Here is a 19778-nt window from a genome sequence, read left to right on the forward strand (position 1 = left end):
CATTTAAGTTGACTCTTCCTCTCGCCATCAGAGCCATTCGGAGCAACAAGAGGAGATGCCCCCATGTTGCTCTTGCTGCCAGAAATGGCTCCAACAGCAAGGGGAGGGAAGCTTACATGGCGCGTTGAGGCGACCTGCTAAACTTAGTGCTGTGCCCCCCCTCTGGGAATGCCACTGAGAAGTGGTGTAGCTTAGAGGCTAAGAGACCGAGCTGTGACTCAGAAGTTCCCCAGTTCATATCTTGCCTCTGTCATGAACACACTATGTGACCTTGGGCAAGTCACTTCCTCTCAGCCTCAACTACAATACGAGATCATTCTTTTGCCCACTTAAAAAGCATTATACAAATGCTAATGGTCCAATCCTATCTGGGCCTTGCACTGTTCGAACTGGAATTCCAGCAGCACAAGGCCCTTTGCAGCAGTGTAAAAAATGGGCTGCCACTGCACACTTCTCCAGCAGCTCTGCCACTCTTGGTTAGCTGGTGACAGGATGATGCCATGAGCAGAGAGGGTAAAGGGACTTTTGGGACAGAGAGGGGGAGAGAGGTTGTGGACCCTGGCAGTACCAGCATGCACTAGGATCCTATCCCCCCTATTCAAACCTGCCCCACCCCTTTTTGCTTCTCAGACATATGCCGCTGTTTTAGGCCATCAGGTGGCATACACAGAGGTAAGTTGAAAATATTTTTACCTACCTCTGGCAGGCCTACTGTTGGACCCATTTCTGATGGCAAGAGCAACATGGAGGCATTTCCTCCTGTTGCTCCGAATGGCTCTGACGGCGAGAGGAAGAGTCAACTTACCGATTGATCGATATTATGGCATCTTAAAGACTACTAACAGATCTATTGTGGCACAAACCTTCATGTGACACTTTGAGGTTGGACAAATAAGTTAAACTTCCTTTTAACCTTTCAGCGCGAGTTCATTCCCTTTTGCCTTACCTTTACAAACTTTGCAGCAACTATTAGATAAAGAGATTTGTTGAGACTCAGGACAGTTCAAGGCAGGACAATCTGACTTTCCAATACGTTGCATTTTGTAGTCCTGTTGAAAAAGATAATTATTTAATTTCATAGACTACGAATTATGTGCTTAGTTGAATGTGAGGCAACCAATATAAGGGTTGAAAGCATAAGTTATCAATCACTTTTAGAGTCCAATCCTCCCTCCCAAAGGCGTGTACTGTAAAACAGGACAAGGTGGATTGGCTTTGGAGGGGTAAGGGGAATTATTTTCCCTTCCCTCCCTAAACTTCCCACTCTGCAATGGGACTACTTGGACTTGCACCAGCTTTGTAGCTAGCACAAGTCCAAGGAGACAAAGGGAGTTGGAAAACTGTTACAAGAGGGGATAAGATCCAGCGTGTGCCATCACCACCAGATCCACCCCCTCCCACAGCCTTCCCATTCCATTCCTTCCCATCCTTGCCTCTTCTCCTCCCCACCCACCCTGTCCCCACCATTGCCTTGCTTTTCTATGCTGGGAGCAGCAGGGTCTGTCAGAAGTGTTGGAGCAGAAGCACTCAGAAAATGGACAGCCCAATCCTATCCAAATGACCCCAAAGTAATGCAGTTGTGCCAAGTGTGGCTTGCACTGCATCCTGCAAAGGACTTTTGCACGCTGGAAGACTCAGTAAGGTAAGGGGACATTGGTCCCCTTGCCCTGGGCAAAGCCCCAGTGACCACAGTGGGCCTGCATGGGCTAAATAATGAGGAAAAAGTCATGTTTTCCTTTGGCAGCTGATCAGGCCTAGGACGGACACATGTCACTGCTGCCAATCCCACCCCTGGACCTGATTCACCCATTCCTAACCCTGCCTCTGCTCTTCCCCTGCCCTATTATACCACCTACCCACCCTCCCTGCCCTTCCCTCACCCTGTGCTGCTCAACACAGAACTTGCCACATATGGCATGCACTGGGTCTTCTGCCAGCGCACACGGGCCAGTGCAGGCCTTTATGCTAGTGCCAGCAATTGCGATGCTGTCACAAAGTGCTTTATGGCACTTTTGTGACGAGGAGCACCAGTGTGGCTCACACTGTGCCAGTATGGAGGCTACTCAGGTATAAGACAGAAACTCTTATACTGATTCAGACGATTAGTCCATCTACCTCAGTGTTTCTCAACATCTGTCCTCTGTTCTACCACTTCAGATGGTCCACCTATTTGAAGTACGGCTGGAAGTAACTGGCAATGACATCACTGACAGTTACTTCTGGGTTGGGAGGCCAGATGCCACACAACGAACTGCAGTTAAGAGGCTCAGAGCAGACAGGAGTGCTTTTTTGAGCACACAAAAAGCACACACTGGAGCTCTGCCCGCTGAGCTGAGCCTCCTACTGCTGTTTGTTGCATTGCATTTCTGGTCTTGCTTCCAGGCGACAGGTGTCCAGGGCCTAACAAGTACCACCAGACGCCACTTCAAGTTCCACTGGTGGTACCCGTACCACTGGTTGAGAAACACTGATCGAGCTCAGTGTTGTTCACGTTGACTTAAAGCAGCTCTTCAGCATGTGAGGCAGAGGTCTTTCCCAAAGCATATGCACTGGGCCACAGTCCCCTCCCTCCAATCTAAGGCTTGCTCTTGTTTCCTCAGAACAGGTGTTCTCCGCAAGGTAAGGGCACATTTGTGTAAAGAAACACTCATAGGTACATATATTTAAAAGCATATATCTTCTAAGGCTGATATTAAAACTGACAAAACACACAACAAATGTGAAAAGCCCATATGGACAATGCCACTGTTAACAATAATGTTCAAGATGTTTGATTACAGGGAAGAAAGATACTGCATGGAAAAGAATAAAGCCATCGGCTGTGTTCTTACCTTGCATTCATAGAGAATGCATTCCCCCGAGTTTAAATGTACAGTTTCTCTTTCGCCTTCAAAGTAGGTTTTACCTTCAAACATGCATATCACTATAGAAATAAAAACAGTACAATAGTTTGGTTAATATGAAGAAATCAAACTACACATTTCATATTTCAAAATGCAGGCATCATTTTAGCAGAACACCTGAGGTTATTGAAGCCTAGTCATAATTACCCCTGACAAACACAGCCAGTCAGTACAGGTGGGGTGGGGTGGGGTGGGATGGTACGTATTGCAGGTGCAGCAATGCACCATGTAAGTGGCTCCTCTCACTGGCCATCTGAGCCATTCTAGGCAGCCAAGGCATTTACACAGTGTGTTGAAGCACCTACAATACTTACCGCAACCCCACCACCCCTGTAGCTACACTACTGAGAGAGGTGGCTATGGAATAAATAGGTTCGAAAGAAAGAAAGAAAGAAAGAAAGAAAGAAAGAAAGAAAGAAAGAAAGAAAGAAACCAGTGACATGCCTTACTTATGAGGAGCAATGTAGTAAAATTTGCAAATTAAGTATTTAGATACACACACACGGTAAGCTGTAATTTAAAAATCACATTTTCCATTCACCACATAGAGTAGCTACAACCATTGAAGCAGAATGCATTTTTCTGCTTCTTGACAGCACATTTCACAATACAATATGTACAGGTTCCCATGACAGCAGGATGTCACTATTTATTTTGACCTTGGAAATAAGGTCAAAATACTGTGGTCATCTTCACTAGCAGTCTGTAAATGCAATGTCCAGTGACGATTCCATTTCTGCCTGTCTGAATTCTGTCCAGTAATGAAATACATTCGTTTTGTCACTGATAACTTCCTAAAAAACAGTTCCATCTTCATTCATCACAATCATCTTCTGTTCTCATGAACACAGAGATAACCAGACAGTTTTAACTATAGTCACTCTAGGTGAAGAGTGTTCGTAATGGAAATGGCTCACCCCCAAATTTCTCAATCAAGAGATGCAAGTGAACATGTTTTTGAAGGCAGCCAGGGTCAATTGGAGACTCTCATTTGTCAGGATGGTGGTAGATTTAGCCCAGGAGGATCCAGGTTCAAAGCCCTGCTCAGCCACCATGAAGTTACCTGGATGATCTTGGGCAAGTCATTATCTTCCAGCCTAACCAACCTCACAGGATTGTTGTGAGGACAAAAGAAGGGAAGGAATCACGTGACAGCACAATCCTAAGCTTTTTGGTGCCTGAGTAATGCCAAAATGACAACCACAGTATCCTGTGAGTGCCGGGAAGTCACCAGAGGTCTCCTTGGAGGAAGGGGATGTCGGCTATTTTGTTGGCACAGACTTGAGAACCTTTGCATCGGGCTTTTCAGCCTGTCACAGAGGATAAGATATAGTGGAGGAGGCCTCCGCTGGTCCCATCTTCTTCTCTGTACTGTGTTGCAATGACTCTGGGAGCAGCAGGACTCAAAAAGCCCAGCTGCTGGATATAGTGCAGGCACAGAAGCAAAATAATGAGACGACAGACAGGTTTGAAATGTAGATGCAGGGGGAGACCTGGAACTGGAGAAGAAGCTCCCGCTTAACTCCCAACAAGCCCTTTCAATTGAGTCTCAAAACACATGAGGCAATATGGAGGGTTACTGAAGGTTATTAAGATTATGCTGGCTGCTCCTAGCTGGCTCTGACTGACTCTAGCTAACCGCAACACATTCTTGAGATAAAGACGCCTCTCTAAAGCACTAAGACTCATCTTATTTTCTAGGTACTAAACAATAAACAAGGTCATGGCTCAGAGCGTGCTCTGACCAAGCAGGTGTGCCTGCGGAGGCCACATACTAAAACTAAGCCCAGTGCCTGTGCATAATTACCACAGTACTGGTCTCCCCAATCCCGGAATGCCTCCCCCTGCCCTGAAAGCCCACACTGCTGCCTGAAGGTCTCACTCACCTTCAGGTGGTGTCCTTGCTCCCTCCTCCTGCAGTGCTGTAAACACACTTTATGGCATGTTTATGACACTGAGCACTGGCGCTGGAGTTCAGCGCCGGTGCTATGGCTCAATAGGATTGGGCCCTAAACCACCCTGAGCTCCTTGGAAAAAACATTTGCATTATTTGTGTGCTTTTTTTTTTGTTTATGTGTGCACATATTAGTTACATTTATTCTACCTACCTGATCTTACAACACATGCATATATATACATATTTATTTAGTTAGTTAGTTTCTGCCAATTCCAACTCAGTTCAACTGAACAGGATTAGCCATTGCACCAGTGAAAAGGTCAAGCATAGCTCATTTTCCTTTATTTTATTAGAAGCAACATTTGCAACTAGATCCTCCAAACCACAACATGGGATCAACCTGAAATCTCTTCTGTGACTCGGGGGCTTGCGCCAGTATTTTGAGGACCGAACTATGCATGACAGATGCTAGCTGCAATTGCTTCCAGAAATTTCACTCCCAAAACTTCCCATCAGGTATTTGCTGAAGGCAGTGGCGTAGCTAACCAAGTTGCTGCCTGGTGCAAAAAAAATTCTGTAGCCCCCCTCCCGGCAATGACATCAAATTTAATTAATTACATTGGGTCTTTTTATTTGTTAAAGTGAGTGAGAAATGTTAGCTAATATTTTAAAATAGCAAACACTTGTTGAAAGTACTTTTACAGCGCAATCTATTCATGTCTACTCAAAAGTAAGTCCCATTGTGTTCAATGGGGCTTACTCCCTGGTAAGTGAAGTAAGGTAGGATTGCAGACTTACACAGTTTGAGATGTGCAGGAGGGGACTGGAGACAATCATAAGAGCCAGCAGCTTCCCTTGAGGAAGTGGAATGGAGGAATTATGTGAATAAATGATAAGGCCAAACCACCTGCTGCAACTTGCCTCCCAGGTTGCTGTGCCTTGCTTGCTACCCTTTTCAGGTTCCTGCACATGCGCAGCTAACCTATCACAGTCAGCCAACTCAGAGCCCAATCCTCTGCATGTCTACTTGGAAGCAAGCCCATTATAGCCAAAGGGGCTTACTCCCAGGATAGTGTGGATAGGGTTGCAGCCTCAGAGCACAATCTCCTGCATGTCTACTCAGGAGCAAGCCCAACTGGCTTAGATTGGGCTGCTGCAGCCCTGCCAGGAGGAGAGAGGAAGGTAAGGGGGCAGGCAAGTAGAGAGAGGACTGTGAGACGCAGAGGAGAGTAGGCAGCACAGGGCGGGGGAGTGGTGAGCAACTGGTCCCACTGCACAAGGGGAACCCCCTCCACAGTCCAGGCTGGGCTCCACAAGGGTCTCTGGGGGCTATGCCTGCCTATCGGGGGCTCCATCTCTCTCTCACACACACACCCAGTGTCCTGATCAGCATCCAACAGCCCTCCCCCTCACCAACACACTTCTTTCTCCCTCTCTAAATAAGCACTGATGCGCTCTGCTCCGCTCCGCTCCCCACGCGCCTCTCTTGCCATTTAAGCCAAATAGGGCTTCAGGGGGGCAGCATGTTGAGCAGGACAGGTGGAGGAAATCACTGTGCCCATGGCCAACATCTCAGCTGCAGGAGGGGGGGAGAGCCAGTTCTTCGTGCCTGCTGCAACCTGTGGTTCTTGAGTTCTGCTGGAAGCGACAAGTTAGACTACCTTCCATCTGCAGGGAGGGGATGCAGGGAGGGGCAACATGCAGTTTCACCCCTCTCCATGACGGTTGCCCCTCCTCCCTCTGGAGTGCCTGGCACTGGCAGGGCTGCCGGCAGCAGCCCAATTGTTGCGCACAGGTGCTGTTGCCTGCAAGCTGTTGCCCCCTCAGCCACGTTGTTGCCCCCACCCACCCTGTAGCCCAGTGCTCCTGCTACCCCCTGCACCCCCCTAGCTACGCTACTGGTTGCAGGCAAATTGTTGAAGTCTCCTCCCATGGGAATGTAGTGGTTAGTGAAATAGAATGGAAGCAAAAATTATTTGGCACCTAAACATTTCATATAGTTTATTAGCTCCCGTTTTCCTTAAGTACAAAGCACACAAATATTCCAGTGACAAGACCACAACTTCTAAAATTAATTCTAAAAGCTGACATATGTGCATCTAAGCAAATCCTGTTTCATTAAAGTCCTTGATGAAATATTTAGCTTTCATCCAAGGTTGCTTGCTTAATAGATTTATGGTTTACTGTCTAATACTCAAATATCCTCTTAATACTGTGATAACATTTAAGGGATTCAGTTTAAGGAACAGGTGTAAACATAAATAAAGAACATAACCATATATTGTTCTTGATAAGAAATCTTATTTTCCTTTAATTAACTATATTACTTGTGTAACTTTCAAACCATTCAACATATGATGAATTGAATGAATCACAAGTAAATGCTATTATTCTCAAACTATTAAATCTACCTATGTTTTTTAAAAAAACTTGGTAAACAGAACAATCTTGACATTGAATAATTTTTGGTAATGTCTTATCTTCAACTCCTCAGGTGCAATAGTGCATGGCGTGATTATCTTTGTTCATTAATTAGAACAATTGTTTCTATCATCTTAAACACCATTTAAGACGAACAGATTCTATGGCAAGACAAGAAAAAACATGACAAGTTCTTCAGACAAAACCCACTCCAAGGTTTTTTAAAAAAAATCTTTATACGCTTAATAGCCACAATACAGCACTGATAATGCAATCTTCTGGTCACATACAATGAATGCTGGAGAATAAGTATTGGGGGAGAGCAGTATTATGATATAGCTTGTGAAAAGAGGGCAAGAAGGTTTATGAAAAGGTGTATTTCTTCAGGAAAGACAATAACCTTGGTCAGATTCACCAGATTTTTTAACCCTGTATTTACTCTCCATGTAGTTTGAAAGGCTATACTGTATGAAGAAACCAGTACTGGGAAACCAGGAACACTCACAGCCCAATCCTAACTGCTTGTTACACTGCCAGAACTTGCATTCTAGTGGTATAATGCACTTTCTGGCTGTCACAAACTCGACATGCTGGTGCGCACAGCTAGGCCACTGCCTCAAGCAGCACAGGTCTACTCGCCAGCAGACCAGAGAAGCCTCTGATGCTGATAAGGGGGTACATGGGGTGGGAGGAAGGTGGGGAGGGGACAGAATGGGGTTCAGAGGAGGATGAATCAGGCCCAGAAAGGGGGCAGGTTTTGCAGCAGCAGTATCCCCAGATTTGATGCACCTTCACAGATCCGTTCAGACCTGTGCCAACTATATGAGGAGCAGGTCCAAGTAGACCCACTGGGTGGCCTTCCCCAGGACAAGGGGAAAAAATTGGCCTCTGGAGGCCAAAGCTCCTCTGCAGGATGCAGTAGACACTACACTGGCCTCACCGCATCTCCACAAGGGGTGTTAGATAGGATTGGGCTGAAAACCTTAAAAAAGGGGGGGAAAACCCATAGTAATCCCTACTGCTTTCACAGGGAGCACAGTCCATCAGCCAGTGCCAATCCTCTACTTGTCATTTCTGCTGTAGCTGCTGGACATGATCAACGGCCAGCAGCATTCAATTTTTTCTGATTTTGGCAACAGGCTGTGGTCACAATAAGATTTTCCCATAATAATTTTGTATTGATTCGGCATAAATACTTAGTGCAGCTTTGATTTTGTTGGCCACCTTGAGCATACCAATGGATAATAAATGTACAACAATTAAAAAAGAGTTTACAAAGTAGCATGGATTGAGATGCAGAGTATTATCACCAGTTAGGTCATGGGCACTGGCCAAAGCTGCTCATGACAATCATGCAATCACATTTTACAGAGCACTGAACCAATAAATGTGCTGGGCAAGAACAAGGTTGCATTTTCCCATAAGCCACTATGACCATTTGAATGCTGAAATAATGCAATCTCTCCACTTCAGGAGTGCTATATTGCAGAATGACATTTGCTTCATCTCCCATGGTGACTAAGGGCACAATCCTAACCAGGTCTACTCAGAAGTAAGTCCTATTTTGTTCAATGGGGCTTACTTTCAGGAAAGTGTGGTTAGGATTGAAGCCCAAGTAAAAGATGATGTATAACATCTGTTATATTGCCTGAAAAAGCTCACTGGTGGATAAAACCTATGATTGTGAACTCAGATCAACATAACTGATAGCCAAAAAGGAGTCACAGGAAAGCATTAAAATTGTTAGCTCAAAAGGTAAGAAACTGAATACAGTTTAAAATTGGAATTTCTTACAAGGGAAATGTTGAACAGAGATGACATACATGAAAGATGGATCTTTTAAGCCAAATGAGAATCCATATCTTTAAAAATACATAGCTTGAGAGTTTGCTGATTTTTTTTAATAGGAAGGGATTGTATAGGGCTAAGCACTATCATTTATCATTGCCTATCTACAGGATATCCAACTGAGCCCACTTACAAAGTTAACAGGAAAAAAAGGTGCTGCTTAACACTAGAAAAATCAAGTATCTTGACTGATCGTGAAAGGTCTTTTACAGTAGTAACAGAAAACAATATATTAATCTTTCTCATTATTTTTAGTAGTACATAAATCTTTTTCTTAAACATTATACACTGGATCGCACAATACACAGGTTGACGCTATGTCAAAACCAACAACAGCCAAGGGCAAAAGGCTGTTTTGTCTTGTCACCTTGGGAAGGGGTGCCCCTCTGATTTAATTGGAAAGGTCAAGACTACCTGAACCTACTCACCTGACCTCCAACCTAATCAAGTGAGCTTAAATGGACTGCCCAATGGACTGGCCCATGCCAATTTCAGCAGGTGGGTTAGCTAGGATTAATTCTTTCTTTTGCTGCCACACAAAGAAGGTGAGCAATACACAAAACAGCTGAACCATGCAGCCACTCTTAATGATGGAGGACCCAGCCAACTCAACTGAAGCCCTTTCATGTCAAAACTACCTAGTGTTCCCTTACAGAAGAAAAAGGGAACCAAAGAGGAATCTACCACAGTATGGAAAAGGTTTTGTCTCCCCCCCCCCCCAATACACACCATGAAACAGTATTTCCATGTGCTATGTTGGAGGTTGTTCATTATGCTGTGAAGTTCATCAGACTTTGAAAACGGTTAGGCTCACTGCATGAACTCATTGCATGTTCTTTAGGATCAAGAACAATGTCGTGATGGCTCTTAAAATCATCTTGTGCTTTTCATAAGAACATAAGAAGATTCCTGCTCAGACAAAAATCTGATCCAGTATCCTGCTTCCCACAGTGGTCAACCAAAAACCTCTGAACATGTTGATTCCATCATGACTAACAGTCATGGATCAAATGATGTTCTCCATAGTTCTCCAACCCCATTTAAAAGCCACCTGAGCTAGGGGCCATCACCACAACCTATCACAGCCAATTCTGTAAATTAATTATGCAACACATAATACCTTTCCTAATATCTACAGTTATGAAAACTAAGTGACCAAATGAAACATAACTGAAAGCAGACATATCAGTTACATGACTGTGAAATGGCAACCTAAACATTCTCTTCTTTACATTTGGTGTTGAGGGTATGGCTGCATTTCAGATATATTTCTCTAGCGTACTTAAACAATTCCCTGAAAGATCAGGCGTCTCCCAGAATCTGTGGGGCATACGCCACCTGTGGATACCAGAAACCATGGATAAGGGGGAAACCCTATCTCTGTGCCCCTTGTGCCCAGGGCCCATAAGAGGTGGGTAAAGGGGTAATTTGGACCCAGGCCCAGGGTCAAAATGGAGGTCCAGAAGCCAAAGAAGGGGCCCCACAAATTTCTTGGGATCTTACATTTTCCTATCTCACCTGTATTTGCAACCCGTGTGGGATGTTGAAGGCACTGCCATGGGCATGCTGTTGTGGCGGCTGCTGCAAGTTATATGCGCCATGCCCAGTAATGCATACATGACCCTCTTTAACACAGTGCCAAATCTGGGAAGAAACTGGCCTGTTACAGTTACTCTGGCTTGTGGAACCGCTTACCATGAAGGAGTGTCTAGAGCAGGGGTGCCCAAACTCCGGCCCTGGGGCCACTTGCAGCCCTCAAGGCCTCTGAATGTGGCCCTCAGGGAGCCCCCAGTCTCCAATGAGCCTGTGGCCCTCCAGAGATTTGTTGGAGCCCGCACTGGCCCGATGCATCTGCTCTCAGCATGAGGGCGACTGTTTGACTTCTTGCGTGAGCTGTGGGATGAGGCCTTCCTCCACCGCTTGCTGGTTCACGTCTCTGATGCAGTAGCAGCAGCAAAGAAAAGGCCAGCCTTGCTTTGTGCAAGGCCTTTTGTAGGCCTTAAGCTATTTCAAGACCTTCATTCATTCATATAAGTTCATCTTTAATATATTCATTTATGCAAACTTATGTAAATTTATTCACATTTTAAACGTAAATTAATTCTTTTTTTCCCCCGGCCCCCGACACAGTGTCAGAGAGATGATGTGGCCCTCCTGCCAAAAACTTTGGACACCCCTGGTCTAGAGCTAAGGGACAAAGCTGCAGGGCTACAGCTGCTGCATAAGTACATTTTGGTACACAAGGACACTGTTCATTCTAGTGTGAGCCTAAATGAGATAATGCTAATTTCCTGCAATAATTTTCTATATTTAAAATATTTTAGAGAGGTGTGTGTTTTGTTTTCCATGTTACTGTATTTAGCTGCTGACACTACACAGGCAAGTAGACCTGGGCTCCACATCAGGAAGCCTGGTAGGAAGACAAGCAGGCAGAAAGCCTGAATGCTAGAAAAGACTAAGTGAACATTAACAGGATGCTGTTTCCTAATGAAGTCTAATCCAGCTACAGTTCATCCACATTCCAATTTGGATGACTATATTGCACTCTATGCAAAATTGCCCGTGAAATGTGTTCAGAAACTCCACTGGTGCAAAATGCAGGAGCCAGCATTTAACTAGCTTTTACTATCACAAAACCCTGATTTTGTGGGACGTACATTGGCTACTGCTGTTTCCAGGTTCAATTCAGGGTTATGAACTTTAAAACCCTAAACAGTTTGAGAGTATAACTTAGGAACTATCTTCACCATATGGGCCATCTCTTATGCTCTTATGATCATCCATGAAGACCTTGCTTTAGGTAATTCTACCTTCTGAAGTAGGGCATCCATAAGGAATACTGCTTTCTTGATGATGGCACTGATCTATTTTGGTTACAGTTTCTGTCCCACCAGTGTTCTATTTTATTTTTATGGTGTATTATTTTATGTACTGTAAGTCACACTGAGTTGTCTACAAGCAAGAAAGATTAACTATAAAAGGAAATAAAATAACCTGAAAATGGCTTAGGGCCCAATCCAGCAACTTTCCAATGCTGATGCAGCCATGCCAATGGGGTGTGTGCTGCATCCTGCAGTAGGAGAGTAGTCACAGAGGCCTCCTCAAGGTAAGAACATTTGTTCCCTTGGGGCTGCACTGCGGCTGCACCAGTGCTGGAAAGTTGGATAAAAATTGGGCCCTTAGTGGGTTTGAAAACTGGGCTGCAAGACTTACAGAATAATGCTACACATGTTTACTTAGAAGTCCTTTTATAATCAAAAGGGCTTACTCTCAGGTAAGTGTTACAGGACTGCAGCCTTACAGTGCAATTCTATACATGCTTACTCAGAAGTCCTTCTATATTATATAGGGTTCACTCCCAGGAAACTGTGTATAGCAGTGGTTCCCAAACTGGTGGTTTGTGACAGGAAACCATGTCACTTACGCCTTAAGGGGCAAGGAGGAGAGAAGGTAGCAATGTAATTACCAGGTTCTTGCTGCTGCCAGGGACAAAAGGGTTTTTTGGACTTAGCAGGACAGTACCAGCCAGTCCAAGGGTGCAGGGAGCCTGCTAATGCCTTCAAGGGCTCAGCCTTTCAGGCCTCAGAATGTTTAAAAATCATGATCGCAACCCACTTCCAGTTGGAAATGGGTTGCGATCTTGATTATTAAACAGTCTGAGAATTGCGGGCTCCCCGCACCCCTCTGGGAAGCTGGCAGTAACTTTGGTGTACATAAGTCTGGGAACCATTGGTGTACAGGATTGCAGCCCTAAGCATGTTAAATACTATTTATCTTTTAAAAAAACTATTCATGTAAAAAAACTGTACACATGTGCGCATGTGCACACACACCAATTAATCAGTAAGTTAGGGTGCTTCAATATGGAGGGTTTTGCAACTGTCAGCTGATAATTTTAAACAGCATCAATTCTAACTTGGAAAATTCTATTAGAGTTCATTACTCTGAAACTTGATACTCCTTTTTATCCTTTGACTGGCTTTTCTACTCTGGAATATTCAAGTATAATTGCTTCCCTTTAAAACTGGGCACAGCATTTCCGTCTTTGGGTTGTGCAGCAGTTTTTATTATATTAGCTTCTAAGCTGAAAATCAAAAATGGTCTGCAAAAGTATGTTGAAATGGCAGCATGCTATCTTTTCTCCCTTTTTAAAAAATAGGAAGTTAAGACAAGTGCAGATACTTGCTCATTACTAACCAGAAAAAGGCATCCTGAAATCCACCTATACTTACTATACAGAATGTCATTGCTTTTCCTACCTGTAAAATGAACCTGGTATTATTTTGTTTTTCCAATACATAAAATAAGCTCACTAGATTAACATGCCCTGACCTATAAGAATACAAGACTAAAGTGTCACTAATAACCCCTTCCAAGTCCATGCCAAAACATTCTCTCTAAAAACATTTTAAATGTTTCATGCACTGGAAATAAAATAGTAATAATTTGCTGAAGTGATTTCTGTATTCTGCAAACTCCCTGGTGAGGAGCTAAACTTCTAGATATAAATAAATTATAAATTCTTAAAAAGAAGAAAAACCCTAAAGCACAATTTCAGTATAATAATAATAGTTTTAATTCTCTACTGGCAAATATTACAAACATTATGTTCCTTTAACTCCTTCAGGAAGACAAATTTCATACATGTAGACTACAATATTTTAATGAATACAAATTTCCTTAAGCTTCATTTTTGTGATTCATTCCTTAGGCAGGCAAAGAGGAAATCTAGCCTATTTAACATACATTGAAATTTTCTTAATGCATATCGAAACACTTCCCCAGATCTAGAGTGCCAGTCAGTACAGATACTAAGATCACTAAAATGCAAATATTTTAGGAAGAAGTTGCACACTTTGATGCTTTCAAACTGAGATTAAAGCATAATGCACCAATTCCTTCAATCCCAGCCTGCTTTGCAAGATTTGATGCAACGAAGATAAGCAGAAAGCAAGAATGTTTTTGCAGTAACGGCATATTTTAATTAAATTGTTCCACCAGATGATATGTGGGCTAGAACCGACTTTTCGTGTTCAGAAGATGACAGTGGAAAAGGGAATGTTGGCATCAGTGAAATAAAAAAAACATTTCTTTCACAAGGAAGCATGCCCAAATGTCATAGATACCCAGGGAATTCTCACTCACGTTGGCGAGTTTCTGATCAGATTCTTAGTTTACAAATCCAAAGGCTAGTAATTGTTAAAAGCATAGCCACTGTCCCCAAGTAATTCAGGTGCAAATAGTATTTACTTTTAATTAAAATACTTCCATCCAATCTTCATGTACATGAAAAGTGCACAGCAAAATTTGCTGCCATTAGTTGGGAGGGAAAATCTGAGGGAGAATGAGATGTTTGGGATGAAAAATGTTCTTGGGGAAATCGTTTGAAGAGCAATTGTTTGGGGTGATTCTGGGACTGAAATGAATTATTTCATGGTTTAGTACTCTGGGTCAAAGAGATACAAGCCTGCCTTGTCCTCAGTCCATGGTCTTGGGCAATCTTGCAGGGCCAGCTCAGTCATGAGGTGAGTTGAAAGCACTACCTCAGGCTTGGGGATGAGGCAAGCTGGCAGGGAGTGTCCTATACTCCATGCTGCCCACCACCTCATCCAACCTACCACTAATATGATAACTGGGCCCTATCTTCTCATGTGCTTGTATGTGAAAGGAGGATGGGAAGAGCTCATTTTCTCCACAACTTTCAACTTTAGGGATCCTGGACCTTTAACAATGGTGTAGGAGAGAATTCTCTTTTCTGTACAATTGTTAAAGGTCCAGGATCCCTAAAGTAGAAAATTTGCCCACCCCTGCTCTAGAGGCTGGTAGAGGGAACTTTGGGAGCCTGTTCCAGCATTTCCTCTGCTGGCCACTACAGAAAGTGGGGGTGGCAATAGTGGAGGGTGGTAAATGTTGCTCACAGGACAAGGTACGGCTTATCTCTTCCTTTTTTACTGCTTTACACCATTACAACAGTTTGGAGTACAATACAGTTCTTTTTAATATGCTACCTTCACTGTCATAACACAAATTATATTCTAAAAGCAGAAATAGGTTGAGCACACATTTGGAAACAGGGTGTTCCTAAATAATAAAAGATGTACAGTATAAGCAAACTAAGTTTTATTGGTGCATCACACTAGAGAGTTCTTTGCGTAATGACTAGTTCAACCTCTCTAACAATGAAACTACATCAGCTTAAATTGAAGTACTTAAATTGAAGTAGTTTGGCTTTAAGGGGTGGTGGCTCACAAATATAAGAAATGCAAATGACCACTCATCACCTGCCTTTGTGTTGGAGAGGTCTTGATACACCTCTTGAGTGAAGTCACAAGATGGGAAACTGCACAAGATGCTGGAGAAGAAGCCGGATGACCACAGGGTTACTCAAATGCCCTGTGGCTCATTCCAGTTGGAAACATCAGCTCATCTATTTACCTGGATGCATAAGATGGGTTTGACTAGTTGCCTTGTTCAGGACTGAGCTGGAATTTTCTTTCGACTTTTGATTGAAGAGCTTTTCAGAGTGAGATGAGGTAGATCCAGACTAGTTGGTCACAACTGGTAGGGGCAGTGAGGGTAAGGGGAAAAATGATAGCACAGGGCTACAATCTTACACAAATCAGGGTATAAGCCCCATTGAACTCAATGGGTCTTCTCAGTACACATGCATAGGATTGCATTGTACATTTGGAAAGCCCCTGGGGCACTCAAGGAGTGCTGAGAGGCTTGGCAGAGACAATTCAGGTTGGATGGTGCAGGGGAACTGCGAGGAGGTTACTTTAGGTACTGGCTACATGGCAGCTCTCAAAGACCGTTTCACTTCATGGGAAGAATCGACGTTGTCAAGGAACTCCTTGACTCTATGTGGGGCTGAGAGAAACAGAAACCACGTGTTACCTGATCTGCTGCTCAGACTCAAAATGGGGTTGCCCAGGGAACTGGGGAAGTAAAATTGACTTGCCGCTCTCTCCCCTGGTTAACGCTGCTGGATGGTGGAGGTGTTTAGGAATTGAATCCACTGCAAGTTAATTTTATGTTTAATAAAAGTTTTGACCCTATGATCCAAATTTATTCCTTATGTTTTTTAATGCGCAGGCAAATTACATCTATTTCATTTTCAATGGCGTCAGTATTCAAGCCATGCTCACCTCATAGTTCACTTACTATTTCTGCTTAATTCAAAAAGATTATCAATCTCATTAACGGTTTGAGGCCAGGAAACCTGAAGAACTGCCTTTCCCCATATAGACTAGCTTGTCCCTTGAGATCTTCGGAAGCAGGCCCTTCTTTGTGTGCCCCCCTCATCTGAAGCAAGGGGGCAGCAGTGAGAGGAAGCGCCTTCTTGGTAGTGGCTCCCTGAATGTTGAATTCCCTCCAAAGTGAATTACAATCAGCCCTCTCCCTGGACACTTATTGACAGGGCTTGAAAACTTTATTTCAGTTTATGGTGGTCGGTAGGATGGGGGAAGATGGTTTTATATTTTAAGCTGGTGTTTATTTTCCTGTCTGGTCTTTTCCAGCCTTGGGTGGGGGCAGAAAAAAAGTATGGCTTCTACCAGTAACTGAACAGTGCCTAATCTGAACAATGGGAGGAGAGCAAGAGAGGAAGGGCTGTTAATAACTGCTAATTGCTACACCCATTTGTTGCCTCCTGCTCCTCCTTCCACCACAGATAAGTAAACCTTTTGCAGTTTCACCACTAGGTAGACTGTATGAATTTAAATCACATTTAAGTCATGGAATGACCAAATGAATACATCAGGTGCAAAAATCATATGAATGTGCAGATACCTGAGATACTTTGTTTCAGGGGAAATCAAATGCCATGGGGTGAAAAAGTAAAAAGTAGTAAAGGAATAAACTCCATTAATTCCTCTTCCTTTTCAGAGAGCTGTCATGAAGAAGTCACTTAGTTTTCTCTGCCACAAGAAGTTCAGTCTGACTTCATCTTTTTCAAAGAACTTATCACTGTCTTACCACTCGCTTATCCAATCTGCTTTTATAACTTGTTGTAATTTATACCGACATTTCCTTGAGTGCTCTATTCTACTTCACTAGCCTCCATTACAAGACTATGTTAGGGTTTTCTGGGAGGCATGATGATCTGTTATAAAGTATTGATCAAAGAACTGCCACCTAACAAAGCTTGAATTCCTAGATGGAAGGTAGGAGAATAATGAAGCCACAAAACCATCTAATTTTGACAGAAAGACAGGAGATGATAATGTCAGTGGCTTTGTTGCATTGCAAAGCAAAATGCTTCACTGAAAACCTCCGAAGCTTTACTCCCACTGACTAGTTACAACAGATGGGAGCCTGAAAGGCCATAAACACGAAGCACACTGAGAAAGAAATCTAGATACTAAGTTGTCTGCAACCTGCTTGAAAAAAAAAAAAATATCACATGCAAATTTATGGTGTTTTTTTAAAAAAAAACTATATGAAAAGCTCATGAGAAATACACCATGTATGTAAATGACTTCTCTCTTGCTCTAAACCAGGGGTGTCAAAAAAAAGGACCTCAATGTGGCCCTTGGAAGCAATTTCTCCAGCCCCCATTACAATTGGGCTCTCCCAGCATGATGATTGGGGCTGTGATATCTTAAAATTATGGACAAGATTTGTACATTTTCTCTTCTGTCATTTGCAGATAATGTGTTTCTACGTGAGAACAAAGTGGTTATTTCTGGCCAGCATCTGCTTAATGATGTCACTTCCTGCTTAATGATGTCAATTCGGGCCTTCAGCAGGCGCCATGAATGCTCTTCGGCCCACTATATGAAACGAGTTTAACATCCCTGCTCTAAACTCTCAATATGAAAGGGGCTTAAATCAAACAGCACAATCCAGCCCATTAAGTACTTCTAAGCCCTTCTAATTTCAATGGGATTCGACTATGTTTAGCTTGGACTGGTTCCTAATGCACATTGTGTTGTCCAAGTTGTAGACGCTGTTGTGCTTTGGTCATATAATTAGTCGTGCAACCAGCCACAGAGGAATACAAAAGCAGAACGACAAGAAAATAATGAACAATTATTTGAAAACTGAGCACAACTTCACAGTTTGACTTTTAAAACTATTTGCATATAACTCTGGCATCAAAATATTTTGAAACCGAGATTGTCCTAATAGACACATCAATCACCTCTTCCATCTATACCGGTGTTTTTCAACCAGTAGTACAAGTATCACCAGTGGTACTTGAAGTGGTGTCTGGGGGTACTCATGGGATCCCCAGACACCTGCCACCTGGCAGCAAGACCAGTGACACAATGTAACAAACAGCAGTAGGAAGCTTGGCAGGTAGAGCTCCAAAGCATGCTTTTTGCATGGTTGAAAAAGCCCTGCCATCCACCCTGAACCTCTTACTTAGTGTTTGTCGCATGATGCCTGACCTTCCAACCCAGAAATAACTGGCGATGACATTATCACCAGTTACTTCCGGTGGTACTTCCAATAGGTGGACCATGTGAAGTGATAAGACGAGACAAATTTTGAGGAGCGCAGATCTATACTTTCAAACCACAAAACGTTAGGGTTTATGTTGTGTTCTGTGATTAAGAACCATTGCACAACGGATTCTAACTTCTTCTCCTGCAGGATACAGACTCTCTTGACATTCCAGTGATGCTTCCTGGCTGGTGGCATTTTTATGATACACAACCTAGCAGTATTGGGGTTCCTGCATAAGATCCTTCAACTTTTATATGATTCTTACTATATTAATCCACTAAAGACCTTAGCAAATCTGTTTCTAACATAAAATTCTTTCTTTATAGTTTCATGGTTACACCAAACTATATTTTATAATTTGAGATACAGTGGCCCATAGGCTTAACCATTTTTCTTCTTTACGATCCAGACCTTTGTTTCTTGTATGACAAGCATCTTTAGTGATCTGAAACCTGTTACTTAAAATGCTTCTTTGGGAGAAATATATAAGGAGTTTGGTTTGTGAAAGTTACTTCTCACAGTTAAGCAATGCACTTCTATGCCTTCTGGGTCTCTGTTCTAAACCACTGGCTTCCAGCAAGTCTCTCATTTCAGCCACTTTCTTCAATTATGCTAACACTAGTTGTCCTCTAGCTGTTTTTTCTTTGGATCACCCAAATACATGCTCACTTATAACATTGTATCCCACTGCACACAATCTCACCTGGCTAGATTGGCTGTGGATTGGCTCCACTACTGAAGTGATTCTGGACCCCCTTATCCAACTGTTTATAAGAGCTCGAAAATGCTGCAAATATAGCAGCATTTGAGCACCAGTGTGTAGAACTGCTGCTAAGATTTCCCCACCCCAAATAGTTATTATTCCATTTAAATCAACTATTATCTTAAGATGCACTTACAAACCTTTCAGTACACAGTCTCTTCTACACGCTAAAACATAAAATCTCTATATACAGCTCAGTGCATTACTGGAGGAAAGTGTCAGTATGCACCATATCTACTCACATATTTAGCAGCCTTAAGCAAGATACCCAATGAAAATGCCAGATGACAAAAATGTTCAGAATTTTGAGCACACACTTGCTGGAAGCAAAACCGAGACTGCCAACGCTACATTATGTTATCCAATGGATCTCCATCACTTAAATCAAAATCTAGAAAAGTGACATTGCTAATAGAGCTTACTAATTTCATCAGCACCCCAGAAACACTATTCAAATGGAACAAAAACTGAAACTGAATTCCTAGTGCTCTAA

At 43.0% G+C, this 19778-nt stretch overlaps 1 protein-coding gene across 1 annotated transcript in view; it reads right to left on the bottom strand.

Annotated features, from left to right (window-relative positions):
* NELL2 (neural EGFL like 2) overlaps positions 1–19778 on the bottom strand; it is a 147470-nt gene that overhangs the window by 84316 nt on the left and 43376 nt on the right. Inside the window, exons 10-11 of the mRNA XM_066633686.1 lie at positions 2832–2923; positions 947–1049 (exon numbers count right to left, since the gene is read on the bottom strand). Coding sequence (XP_066489783.1) covers positions 947–1049; positions 2832–2923 — 195 coding nt within the window. The remainder of the gene's footprint in view (positions 1–946; positions 1050–2831; positions 2924–19778) is intronic.

The sequence above is a fragment of the Tiliqua scincoides genome, chromosome 7 (genome assembly GCF_035046505.1).
Source record: "Tiliqua scincoides isolate rTilSci1 chromosome 7, rTilSci1.hap2, whole genome shotgun sequence".
Lineage (NCBI taxonomy): Eukaryota > Metazoa > Chordata > Lepidosauria > Squamata > Scincidae > Tiliqua > Tiliqua scincoides.